We start from the raw sequence: 13,548 nt of genomic DNA on the forward strand, positions 1-13,548 counted from the left end.
CATTCTCCCAGGTCCAACCGTTGTCAGCTGAGAAAATCCACCTGTGGATTTGTCCACTCCTGCCACGAGATGCCGCAGATCCCGCAGGTATTGCTCCGCTCAGACAAATAGTTCCTAGGCCTCCAGAGCCACACTCCTTGACTCTTCATTCAGCCCTGACAATTGACATGCACCACCATTGTCACATTACCCGAAAACACTCTCACCATTCGGTCCCAAACCTGCAGAAGAAACATTTTCAGTGACTCGCGAAACGCTCTTGTTTCCAGACGGTTGATAGACCAGGAGCTCTATACTGATGACCACCACCCTTAAGAACATAAGAAATTGCCATGCTGGGTCAGACCAAGGATCCATCAAGCCCAGCATCCTGTTTCCAACAGAGGCCAAAACCAGGCCACAAGAACCTGACAATTACCCAAACACCAAGAAGATCCCATGCTACTGATACAATTAATAGCAGTGGCTATTCCCTAAGTAAACGTGATTAATAGCAGTTAGTGGACTTCTCCTCTAAGAACTTATCCAAACCTTGGGCCAACCGCCCTTGACGGATTGCCCCCCAACCTCTGAGGCTGGCATCCGTGGTCACCACCAACCAGTCCGGGACCTCCATATCTACTCCCCTCTTCAAATAGAGTCGTGACAGCCTTCCACAAGAGACTGGACCTGAAGGGCCCTAGCAGCGGTAAGGGCCAAAGAAACTCCTCCGACAAAAGATCCCAATGGGACAGAAGCACCCTCTGGAGAAGCCGCAAGTGAGCAAAGGCCCATGGTACCAAATCCAGAGTAGATGCCATGGACCCCAGAACCTGCAGGTGATCCCATGCCCTGGGTACCGTCTTGCGCAACAGTCAGGTCGCCTGAGACTGCAACTTCAGAATCCTCTCCGTGGTGAGAAACGCCTTGCCAACCAGGTATCAAATCTCGTCCCCAGATACTCCAAAGCCTGACTCAGAACAAGATGACTCTTTGCCAAGTTCACAATCCAGCCCAGTGAATGTAACATCTCCAGAACCTTCTGGGCCAATTGACCACACTCTACTTCTGACTTCGCCTCAATAAGCCAGTCATCCAGATAAGGGTGAACCAGAATACCTTCTTTTCGCAACGCAGCTGCTACCACCACAATAACTTTTGTGAAGGTTCATGGAGCCATGGCCATTTTAAAAGGAAGGGCCCAAAACTGAAAATGCTGGCCCAGCAACATGAATTGCAGAAACCTTTGATGTTCCATGCGGATAGGAATGTGCAGATAGGCCTCTGTTAAATCTAGGGAGACCAGAAACTCTCCCTGATGCACGGCTGCTATCACCATATGAAAACGTGGAATTCACAACACTGCATTGACTTTCTGCAGGTCTAGAATACGCCAAAACGTCCCCTCCTTCTTGGGAACGATGAAATAAATTCAATACCTTCCTCGATCTCGTTCCGCTATTGGTACCGGCACGATTGTTCCTAATCTCTGTAGCCAAAGAAGGGTCTCTCGAACCACTTCTCGCCTGCCCAGGTACAAGCATTGAGACTCCATGAAGGCTTTCCTGACTGGGCGAGAAAATTCTGAAGCATAGCCGTCTCTTATTATCTCCAGAACCCACTGATCCAAGGTAATCTTGGTCCACTCTCTGTAAAACTGAGTCAGCCGTCCTCCGACCAGCTCTTTGAGAGAATGGACCAGCCTGGCTTCATTGTGAGGTCTTACTTCTTGCGGCCTCCTGACCTGTTTCCTCTCTGGCAGGTCTTCAGGGCCCTCAAAACGATTGCTGCCTCTTGGAACCTGGTTTTTGCGAGGACGAAGAACCTTTGTTGCTACGAAAATGCCTCACATCCTGAAAACACGAACGAGCTGGAAAGGACTTCCTACTACTCTAATTATCTTCAGGCAGCCTATTTCCTTTCAACTCTCCCAACTGCTTCATTAACGGCTCCAGATCTTCACCAAAAAGCAGTTTTCCTTTAAAAGAAAAGAGTTGAGACTTGGACCAGATATCTGCCGACCAATTGTGTAACCACAGAAGGCGCCGAGCTGCTACCATAGATAACATACTCCTGAAAGAGGTTATAAGAACATAAGATATGCCTTACTGGGTCAGACTAAGAGTCCATCAAGCAGTATCCTGTTTCCAATGGCCAATCCAAGGCACAAGTACCTGGCATGTACCCAAATAAGTGTAACCACAATGGTAATATATCATAGAAGGTACATAGGTTCCCCAATACAAATTTTCCTACATCACACAAAGGAAACTTATTTGCTTTATCACAAATGACCCATTTATTAATACATTATTGTATACAAACACATAATTTAAAAATGCCTCCCCATATTCCCCCTCATAATCTCATTCACACATACACCATTCACACCACATTCTTAAAACCCATAAATCCAAATGTCCAACACTATAGGATCCTATTTGTTTCGCCCACCCTAGGCTTCCTCAGGGACTATAACAATTTTTTCATGATGTTTTCTGTAATTGCACTTATGTGCTACTTCTCCTATTAGTTTCTTCTCTTGTAGTACTTAACATCCCTCGTTGTTCTTCAATCAATAATACACTTAGATTCCATGGTGCTGTACATTCTTCAAAATCCCTTAACTTTAATGGCGCAATGAATCTTTATTTTTCCTCTCCAGATCTCCTTTCAAAGACAAGGTTTACCAAAAATTCCAATGTTTCCTATAACAAATCTCAACCTCACCCAGTCCACCGACCGGATACTATGCCATAAGCTGCCACGTCTTCCATTGCCTCAAGTGCACACGTAGCTCTTATATATATCTCTATACGTCCCATTTCCTTTAATTTTCGAACATGGATCTTTATTATTTCTCCACTGTTTTACACTTCATTTCACCATTCCTTCCCCACTGCTACAACCTCGACAACGCCGCGCCTGCTGTGAATTTGTGGGCTTTAAGAATGTGGTGTGAATGGTGTATGTGTGAAAGAGATTATGAGGGGGAATATGGTGAGGCATTTTTAAATTATGTGTTTGTATACAATAATGTATTAATAAATGGGTCATTTGTGATAAAGCAAATAAGTGTTTCCTTTGTGTGATGTAAGATGTAATCACACATAAGATCACAAGCTACTATTGCTTATTAATTACCATCATAGCAGTTTAAGGATTTATCCTCTAGGAACTTATCCAAAGCTTTTTTAAACCCAGTTACACTAACTGTTGTAACCACATCCTCTGGCAATGAATTCCAGAGCTTAGCTGTGCGCTGAGTGAAAAATAATTTTCTTTGATTTATTTAAATGAGCTACTTGCTAACTTCATGAAGTGCCCCCTAGTCCTTCTATTATCTGGGAAAGTAAATAACTGATTTACATTAACTTGTTCAAGTCCTTTCATGATTTTGTAGACTTCTATCATATCCCCCCTCAGTCATCTCTTCTCCAAACTGAAAATCCCTAACTTCTTTAGCCTTTCCTCATAGGGCAGCCGTTCTATGCCCCTTATTTTGGTCACCTTTCTCCAGTGCAGCTATATCTTTTTTGAGATGCGGAGACTAGAAATACCTACAGTACCTGAATGTAATCCACTTTGAAGCGCTGAAAAAAAGTGCAAAAAGCGGAATATAAATAAAATAAATAATAATAAATAGAACTGCACACATAGACATTATGACATCCTCCGTTTTATTTTCCATTCCCCTTTTAATAATGCCTAACATTCTGTTTGCTTTTTTGATCACCACAGCACACTGGGCCGATACTTTCGATGTATTATCCACGATGACGCCTAGATCTCTTTCCTGGGTGGTAACTCCTAAGATAGAACCTAACATTGTGTAACTACAGCAACGGTTATTTTTCCCTATATGCATCACTCTGCACTTGCCCATGTTAAATTTCATCTGCCATTTGGAAGCCCAATCTTCCAGTCTCGCAAGGTCCTCCTGCAAGTCATCACAATCTGCTTCAGATTTAATTATTCTGCATAATTTTGTGTCATCTGCAAATTTGATCACCTCACTTGTTGTACCCCTTTCCAGATCATTTATAAATATATTAAAAAGCACCGGTCCAAGTACAGATCCCTGAGGCACTCTACTGTTTACCTTTTTCCACTGTGAAAACTGACCATTTAATCCTACTCTGTTTCCTGTCCTTTAATCAACTTGCAAACCACAAAAGGAGATCACCTACCCCATGACTTTTTAGTTTTCTTAGAAGCCTCTCATGCGGGACTTTGTCAAACACCTTCTGAAAATCCAAATACACATCTACTGGTTCACCCTTGTCCACATGTTTATTCACTCCTTCAAAAAAATGTAGGAGATTTGTGAGGCAAGACTTCCCTTGGGTAAATCCATGCTGGCTGTGTTCCATCAAACCATGTCTATCTAAATGTTTTGTGATTTTATTCAGGTCCTTATCAAATCACATAAGGCATCTGCCACATATGCAATCCCAGCCTCTAACTGGGCTGCCATTTGAGAGTCCTTCTCAGTGCTTCCCACTCTCTCCTGGGACTTCTGCAGCCATCACAAACGGACCCGCTGCATCAGGCAACTACAGATAGGCTTAAGGCCGAGACCTCAAACACCTTTTTCAACTGGATTTCCAGCTTTCGATCCTGGACATCCTTAAGTGCAGCTGATCCCACGACCGGGATGGTGGCCTTCTTGGTGACTGCCGTCACAGAGGCATCTGCCTGTAAGATAAGGGATATAATCTCGACATTGCCCTCGATACCTTTAGCTCCACTTCTGGGGCATTCCACTCCCAGTCCACCAATTTCTTAACCTTCTTAGGTAAGGAGAATGCTGTAGGAGGACCCTGAAGACCATCCAGCACTGGATCCACTCCATTATCCAAATCCTCCTGCAGGACATTAACTCCCTGCTCCTTCAGGACTTGAGGAATAAGAGGCTTCAACTCTCCTCTTTGGAAAAGTCGTACCACCTGAGGGTTGTCCCCCTCCGCAACTGGGATCTCCTCCATCAGAAATCTCCTGATTTGTCCTGGTTCTTCCCCAGCTTGTGGTCAGATGACTCGGACCCCTGGTTAATAACAGGGTCCTGGGTCTGCTAGATCTTTGTCTGGATCGTCCAGCCAGTCGTCTGACTCATCTGATTCTATGGCCCCATCTGGGCGATTGAGCCCCCATTGACGGATAAGTTTCCCTGAACACCTGACCGGGGACCTTTTTTGCTTTCTTAGGATTGGGCTGCCCTTTCTGATGCAGAGACCGTTTGCTTCCTTCACACTTTCTGGCTAAAAATGCCTTGTGCATAAGTAAAAACAAACTCAGTGGAGAATTCCTTTCCTTCACTGTCCTCAATGCCAGGCAAATTCAGAACCTCCTCCCCCTGCTCCTCAGCCCTGTCCTGATCGCTGGAGACAGAGGGGGAGGGAAGTCCTGGGCCTCTTGAACAGGGCCCTGCATTGTGTTCTGGGCAGCCTTCCTAATCCTCGCTGCAAAATCTCCTCCAGAGACCTCCCCTACAGGCCCCTGGGATTGGGTAGCTCTCCGGTTGACAGATTGGTCCGCCAAAGGCCCCTCCCCACCCCCCTCCCCTGTGGCACAATCTGCACATCACATGGTAGAGTTAAGCTCTGATTGAGCACTGCTGCAGGCCCTGTAGGTTTTCGCGAGCTCCGACATCAGCTCCATTGGGGGGGGGGAACACGCGACACCGTCTGCCTTCTGCGGCAGCAACAATTTCAAAATGCACACTTGCTTCCTCTCTCTCTTTGTTTTTAAAGCTACAACCAAAGAAAATGAAATACTTCTATGTTAGAGGCTGTAGACTGGATCCTCTGATAGGAGCCTTCAGAGAAAAGAGGGAACTAGGACCCCTGGATTTCCTGACCCTGGATGCTGCTGGCTAAACCAACACAGGGATCACCAAACCTTCGCTCGCTCGGTTCGACCTGAGAGATGAAGGAACCTAGCTGCTCAGGGAGCTCTTCAATTCTTCTCACCTACTCTAATCTCTCTTTTTTTCTTTAAACTAGACATGCAGGTTTGCACTTCTATCATCTGCTGGAGACACAGAAATACTGAGGGACTGAAGGTGGCCATCTTGATTAAGTAGCAGTGCCTTACAAATGTTTACTTCTCTGCCTCCATCTGCTGGTAGGGATGCAAAACCCACTTGTCTGGACTGATCTGTGGTACAAACAGGAATAATGTGTTATGGACTTTTCCTCCAGGAACTTGTCCAAACCTCTTTAAACCCCTCTATGCTAGTCACCTCGATCATGTCCTCTGGAAACAGATTCCATGGCTTGATTGTGCACAAACAGAAAAAGTACTTTCTGAATTTTTTTTAAATCTGCTGGATGTCAGTTTCATGAAGTGTCCCCCTGTTTTAGTATTTTTTTTTTTAAGGAGTAAATATCCATCCTTTATCTACCCATTCCATACCACTCACAATTTTATAAACTTCTGTCATGTCCCACCTCAGCTGTCTCTTTTCCAAGCTGAAGAGCCCTAACTTGCATAGCCTCTCATCTCCTTTATCATTTTTTTTGCCCTCTTGGCACCTTTTCTAATTCTGCTATGTCTCTTTTGAGCTGGAGAGACCAGAACTGCACACAATACACACGGTGCAGTCGCACCATGACTCCATACAGAGGTAATATATCATCTTCTGTTTTATTCTCCATTGCTTTTCGGATCATGCCTTATATTCTATTTGCTTTTTTTGACCACCGCTACATACTAAGCTGAGCATTTCAACATTATTGTCCACAAAGACTCCAAGGTCCTTTTCCTAGGTGGTGACTCCCATTAGAGAATCCAGCATCGTGTACCTGTAGTTAGGATTAATTGCTGCCTATGTGCCTCACTTCTTGTGCCCAATTTATGGCTTAATGTTTCTCTCTTCTCCTTTATGGCAGGGGTTTCTCAACCACTAGTCCCCAGCAGCAATTTCTGCCAGTCTGCAGAGCAACAGTGACTGCAAGAGGATGAGGAGGAAGTAAGACCTGCCTTGAAGGTACACACCCTGCACCGCTGCCAGCAGAGACTTTCCTTAATTCTTTCCCTGTAGACTTTTTTTTTTCCAGCTGGGGGGGTCTTTCATGAGGCCCCATCTCCCTGGAAGGGGAGAGACAGAGTCAGATTGTGATCTTTTCTCTAGACCACCACCCCCAAACATAGAAGCCAGGAAGGAGCTGGGCCACCACAGGGCCTGAGAGCAGAGCAGATGCTGACTCAGTCTCGTGCTAGCTTGTTAACAGTCTGCTGCAGTTACTCCCCTCCCAGAGATCAAGCCTTGGGTCCAGTCTCCTAGTAAAAAAAAAAAAAATATATATATATATATATATATATCCACGGGGCAGAAGTATTAATTGTAGTAGCATTACTGACTGGCAGAGGGGAGGAAAAGATTTTTTTTTTTTAAATGATAAGCTGATGGCTGCTACCACCTCATCAAATCGGAAGCAGCAGGCTAGTAAGCCCCCTCCTGGATCGGTCTGCATGAAGATTTTCAAGCCCTTTGCCAATGTTAAGCTGGCACTATTTATATTCATCAAAATTATGTTGAATTTTTAGAGACATAAAGATCACCATTGAGAGATCTAGACACTTCTAATGCTGACCTGACCATTTTGAAACACTGAATCAGTGTTGGGTGATTTTATCATCGGATGATCTTACCATCTATTCAATACTTGTACAGAATACCCAACATCTGATCAGATCAGTACTTTCACCATTCGGATAAGTGCTTTTATTTGTAGTTTTTGAAAATACAAAAAAAGTCACAATATTTTTGCCCACAGATGACCTATGATTATAACATATTGGAGCTTTACATTAGCATAAATCATACAGTATTGTGTGTTGCTTGTGCCTAAACTATGATGGACAAAAAAACTTGTACAATTTGATAGTTGTTTGACTCTATAGTGAAAATTCTTTAATTTTGTGGATTTTCTGCTGTTTTCATTTTCACGGTATTTCCTTTTGGCCTTGGTTTTAAGTGCCAGCACGGGAATGCTGGAAACTTTATTCCACCTCTGACCAGTGTTAAGATAATGCATGTTGAGTCGGAGCACCTCTCTGCATCAGGGAATACTGCTTAATGCCCTCAGTTGTATGGAATCTCCATGTGACGGTGCCAAGTCACATTTTGTAATGCATGTTTTGTAATGCACATTTTGTAATGCATGTTTTGCAAGCACAAAACTCCTTGCTGCATTAGCACTAAGGTTTACACTCACAAAATGTGCGTTCAAACGTGGGTAAAGCTGTACGTTCAGCTGAACGCATCTTTCTGCACTGGCCGGAGTGCGAATAGTCTGGATTTCAGCTATCATCCCTTCCTTTCCTTTTTTGTATGTAATTCCCTTTTTGATTATGTGGATTGGCTCTGCTTAAGATTGTTGTGGACTTGGTAGCAAACTTATTTAAATGCTTCCTATTTTTATTCTTGAAGCTTTTATTACATGTTCATTTTCCTGCTCTGTTTAATTTAAATTTTTCTTTTCAAGTTGTGTTTACTAGGAATTATTTATGATGAAATACATAATTTAAAAAAAGGCTTAAGTCTCATCTCAAATGGGTTTCGGTGCAGAAAGTTCTGGGATCTTTGGGGAGATCAGGAGAGAAGCGAGGGAGGTGCTCTCCCCAGCTCTGGCATTATATTATCTTACGTCACCACTCTCTCCTCTCCCTCCCTTCCTACACCTGCTCCTCTCCCCACTCCTAATCCTCTTTCCCTCCTTAGTCTTAGGTGTCTTCTCTTTCACCCCCCCAATGGGGACAATTGCCCATCGATGCTCCAAGCCCCTATTTAACCCGCCCATCCACTCTCTCTCGCTATGACTGGGTAACAGTATGAAATGAGCAGTGGTACCTTGAGCCATATCCTTGTTCTCTGCCACCCAACACAAACTTTAAATCAAGCAGAACTACAGGCATCTTGCACTTTTCAAAGCAGCAGTCAGGAACTGAGTGCCAGAGGATTAGGTTTGCTGCCCAAGGCACAGCTGCTCTCTTCTTCCTGCTGCTGGCCTGATCAATGACAGGGAGAGGGGGTTGGCCGGGGGAAGAAAAGGAAGGAGCTGCAAATGTGTACACTGACAATCTCCACGTCCCCAACCAGGCTTGGCCCCTGGTCTCCCATCACAATTAAATCGGGGACTGGCCAATTCTGCAGTGTAACCACAACATTAATAACAAAAATGAATGTATACTACTGAGTACTAAATACAACCCCCACAATAAGGAGTAACTGATAACCAGGGTATTAGATTTAGTCAATACATGATTAAAACAAATCAAAACACATTTACATCACACAAAATGTTCTCCCATTAAAAACTTATCCCAAATATTCCCAACTATACCTCAGATTCTGTTTACAAATACTCCCTCAAAATTTTACAACTATACAAATGTTACCCAAGATTTTACAATCTTATTCAAATATCCCCAATTTTTACAACTATAATCAAAAATTCCCAACAATGGGCTCTTGTATTGAATACATCTAATATATTGGTTATCAAATACTCCTTACCATTATGCAGCTCTGTAGAGAACCAGATTCTGCAGTCCTTGGTAAGGCGTTGTGGGAGACCAGGATCCCTAGCTGGGCAGCATGAGATTTCTCTATAAGCTACAGCAGTGACTGAATGAATCTATTTTCTGCAGTATCGGCAAACTAGTCTAGAGGTACAGAAATAACAGGGTAATTTTAAAAGAAACGTGCATGGCCCATAAATGCACATACTGGCACACGAGCAGAGATATGAAGCAATTTTAAATCGTGTTCGCAATACCCCTCCAGCGCATATTTCCGCTAGGGTTTCAGCGGCTTTTTTGCGGATATGCAGATTTTAAAACATGCTCACATGAGGGAAAAAAACAGTTTTTCCAAGTAGTCCACCAGTTTCCACAGTTCATAATCGAGGTGTTCAAGACCCCTCTGGGTCTTCATTCTGTAAGCCCCCCCCCAGAACCCTCTTGCCGTGCTAAATTCCCTAAAACCCAAGATCTCCAAACTTGATCTTCATCAGGACCAGCAGTAAAGTTACAAAGCTGACGCGTGCTATGGTCAATCTTTTTAAAATATGGACTTATGTGCGCAAATCTTGGCCCTGCACCAGAAGGCCCATGCCCCACCCATTTTCCACACCCCTTATCCTTGATGCACATATGGATATGTATGCTGATACACTGCAGCTTCTCAAAATCAGAGGTGCTCGCATGCGGCCTGTACATGCATGTATATAGGTGGTTTTTGCATGAGCAAAGCTTTTAAAATCTATCTGAAGTCATTAATCAGGCACACTATAGTTGCTGGAAATCACCAAAAATGACCAGTGCTGTAATCAAGAAAAAGGAACTGCTTTCCATAATCGCATGATATTACAGCTAAAGAGTGGGCAAAAATAAAAATGTCTGCTGATTTATATCCATGAATCTTACCTTGCAAAAATTTTGTCTGAATACAAATCAGGAGCTGGAGGAGTTATGATTCTGACCAAGAGTCACAATGTACACAGACCATCAGAGAAAGAGTTATAGTTGAGGCTCCTACCACTTTGTAACGGACATCTTAACTCCTGCCCTCCATCTTTCCCCAAAACAGATAAAGACCATTCTTGGAACCAGACAAAAATGAGGTATATTTGGGCAACAAATTATTTATACAACATCTGAAGCACCAAGCTGTGATCAGGAAGGCTCCCCCCAACTATCTGTGCTCCAAGGCTTCTCTCCCTCACCTCCTCTCTCTGCATTCACAGCAGACTCCACCGAATCAACACAGACTTCCATGAGAAAGCCATCATCAGCCATTCCTAGAGAAAGAAGAAAAAAACAAAAACACAGGTCACCACTGAAACCATTGTCTGTCACTGCAGATGTAAACAGCCACATGCGAGTTTATAGCAGCAACATTCAGTCTAAAAATGACTCCTTACTTTCACTTTCCTCCCCAAACTGGAAGAAGCAGGGGTAATGAAGCTCTTATGTCCAATAACCCAGGAAAAACCCAAAAAATCAAGAACACCCATCATACTTACATCACCTGGCACCTCGCACTATTATGGTCAGCAATGTCTACAGGGCCGGTGGAAGCACTAGGCGAACTAGGCCTGGGCCTAGGGCGCCGAGCATTAGGGGGCGCCGAGCAGTGGAATGCCGAGGGGAGGTCAGGGGGAGCCAATGCGGCTGCTGGTGGACCTCATCCCACTGGCGGCTGAGCAGTGAACTACCGCTGTGCTGTGCTGTGTGCCGGACACTCACAGCAGGAAGTTTGGCAGGGCCATGGTGGAGCTCATGTCACCACGGCCCGAAGAACAAGGTCGCGTCCAAACCTACAGGTACTCCTCCTCCTTCCTGCCTGCGCAGCCCCGGAAGAAAACGTTGCCGGAGCTGCGCGGGCAGGAAGGAGGAGGAGCATCAGCCGCGAGCAGAAGAGGAGCAGCGTTTATAGTCATCCGCGAATCTCAAGTCGCAGCGGGCTGAGAAGAGAAGGAGGCCCGGTAGCAGGGCCGCCGCCGCGGATCCCAAATTGCGGGCGACCCAAGAAGATCAGGGCCGTTGCAGAGCCCATCCTGCGGCGACCCGTGAAGAGGAGGCCCAGAGGCAAGAGAGAGGCTGAGGGCCTTTAGAGTGTGCGTGTGTGTATGAGATGAGTTGAGAGATTATGTGCATGTGAGAGTGAGTTGAGAGACTGTGTGTGGGAGTGAGGACCTGAATGTTTGCAGAGACAGCATGTGAGAGCCTCTATGTGTGTGAGAGAGCATGTGACAGAGAGAGCCTTTGCTTGAGCAAGACAGCATGTGGGAGTGAGAGAGAGCCTGTGTGTGTGTATGAATGATTGTATGAGAGAAAGCATGTGAGAATGAGAACCTGACTGTGTGTTTGAGGAAAAAGATAGATGGAGAGAAAAGAAATAGAAAAAAAGACAATATAAAAGGAATTGGCAAAAAAAAAAAAAAAATAAGAAAGGGAAGGTGGGAAAAAAAAGCCTGTGACCAACAGATTAGAAAACTAAGATCAGACAGCAAATGTAAAAAAAAATAAATTACTTTTTACTGATTACCAAAGATTACATGTGCCAATGTGCAAGAGTAGCACTTTCTCGTTGCGGATCTCACAATGAACGAGATCAGCATGGAGGAAGTGGAAACCTACGGGGCCTGCACAGAGGGGGCAGCAGAATGGGCTTCAGTGCCAGTAGCAGCAATCAGCGCCTCCCCAATAGCCATGCGGCAGCAGTGACAGTGGCAGCAGAGGAATGAGAGAGACTCTGAGGTTGCTGGCAAACGAAAGAGAGGGGGTCTGCCTTTAGTGTGTGCATGTATATGAATGGGAGTCTACCTGGGGGGGTGTGTGTGTGAATACATGTGTGCCTGCCTAAGGGTGTGTCTGTGTATGAGAATGAATGGGTGTCTTCCTGGGTTTGTATGTGTGAGAATAGGTGCCTGCCTGTGTGTGATGTATGTTTGTGTGAGAGTGAATTGGTGCCTGCCTGGGGGTCTGTGTGTGTGTGTGAGAATGAATGTTAGGAATTATTAGGAAGGGAATGGTTAATAAAACGGAAAATGTCATAATGCCTCTATATCGCTCCATGGTGAGACCGCACCTTGAATACTGTGTACAATTCTGTCACCGCATCTCAAAAAAGATACAGTTGCGATGGAGAAGGTACAGAGAAGGGCAACCAAAATGATAAAGGGGATGGAACAGCTCCCTATGAGGAAAGGCTGAAGAGGTTAGGGCTTTCAGCTTGGAGAAGAGACGGCTGAGGGAGGATATGATGAGGTCTTTAAGCTCATGAGAGGTCTTGAACGAGTAGATGTGACTCGGTTATTCACACTTTTGAATAATAGAAAGATTAGGGGGCATTCCATGAAGTTAGCAAGTAGCACATTTAAGACTAATTGGAGAAACTTATTTTTCACTCAATGCACAATAAAGCTCTGGAATTTGTTGCCAGAGGATGTTGTTAGTGCAGTTAGTGTAGCTGGGTTCAAAAGAGGTTTGGATAAGTTCTTGGAGAAGTCCATTAACGGCTATTAATCAAGTTTACTTAGGGAATAGCCACTGCTATTAATTGCCTCAATAGCATAGGATCTTCTTAGTGTTTGGGTAATTGCCAGGTTCTTGTGGCCTGGTTTGGCCTCTGTTGGAAACAGGATGCTGGGCTTGATGGACCCTTGGTCTGACCCAGCATGGCAATTTCTTATGTTCATGTCTGGAGGATGGAGAGGGAGTGGTGTGAAAATAAATGGGAGCCTGCCTGCAGGTCAGTGTCTGTGAGTTTGAGAATGATTGGGATCTTGCCTGGATGCGTGTGTTTGTGTGCATGTGAGGGAGCCAGTGAGAGTGAGAGCATGAGTGTATATGAGAAAATCCAGGGGAGTAAGAGTTTGTGTGTGGGGGTTGTGTGGAGGGGGAGAGTGTCTTAGAGCCTGAGAGTGTGTCAGTGTCTGTGAGAACGAGAGGTTATGGTGGGTATAAGAGCATGAATGTGTATGTATGTGACAGTGTATGTGTGAGAGAGAATGGACATGTGAGTATGTGTGAGAGAGAGAGGATAACCTCCTAATC

At 44.6% G+C, this 13,548-nt stretch overlaps 1 protein-coding gene across 4 annotated transcripts in view; it reads right to left on the reverse strand.

Moving 5' to 3' along the window:
* CUTC (cutC copper transporter) overlaps positions 1-13,548 on the reverse strand; it is a 75,155-nt gene that overhangs the window by 41,405 nt on the left and 20,202 nt on the right. For all 4 annotated transcript variants that reach the window (XM_029610084.1, XM_029610083.1, XM_029610085.1 and 1 more), the window contains exon 2: positions 10,713-10,787. In XM_029610084.1, coding sequence (XP_029465944.1) covers positions 10,713-10,785 — 73 coding nt within the window. In that variant the 5' untranslated portion in view covers positions 10,786-10,787. The remainder of the gene's footprint in view (positions 1-10,712; positions 10,788-13,548) is intronic.

This window comes from Rhinatrema bivittatum, chromosome 7, assembly GCF_901001135.1.
Source record: "Rhinatrema bivittatum chromosome 7, aRhiBiv1.1, whole genome shotgun sequence".
Taxonomy (NCBI): domain Eukaryota; kingdom Metazoa; phylum Chordata; class Amphibia; order Gymnophiona; family Rhinatrematidae; genus Rhinatrema; species Rhinatrema bivittatum.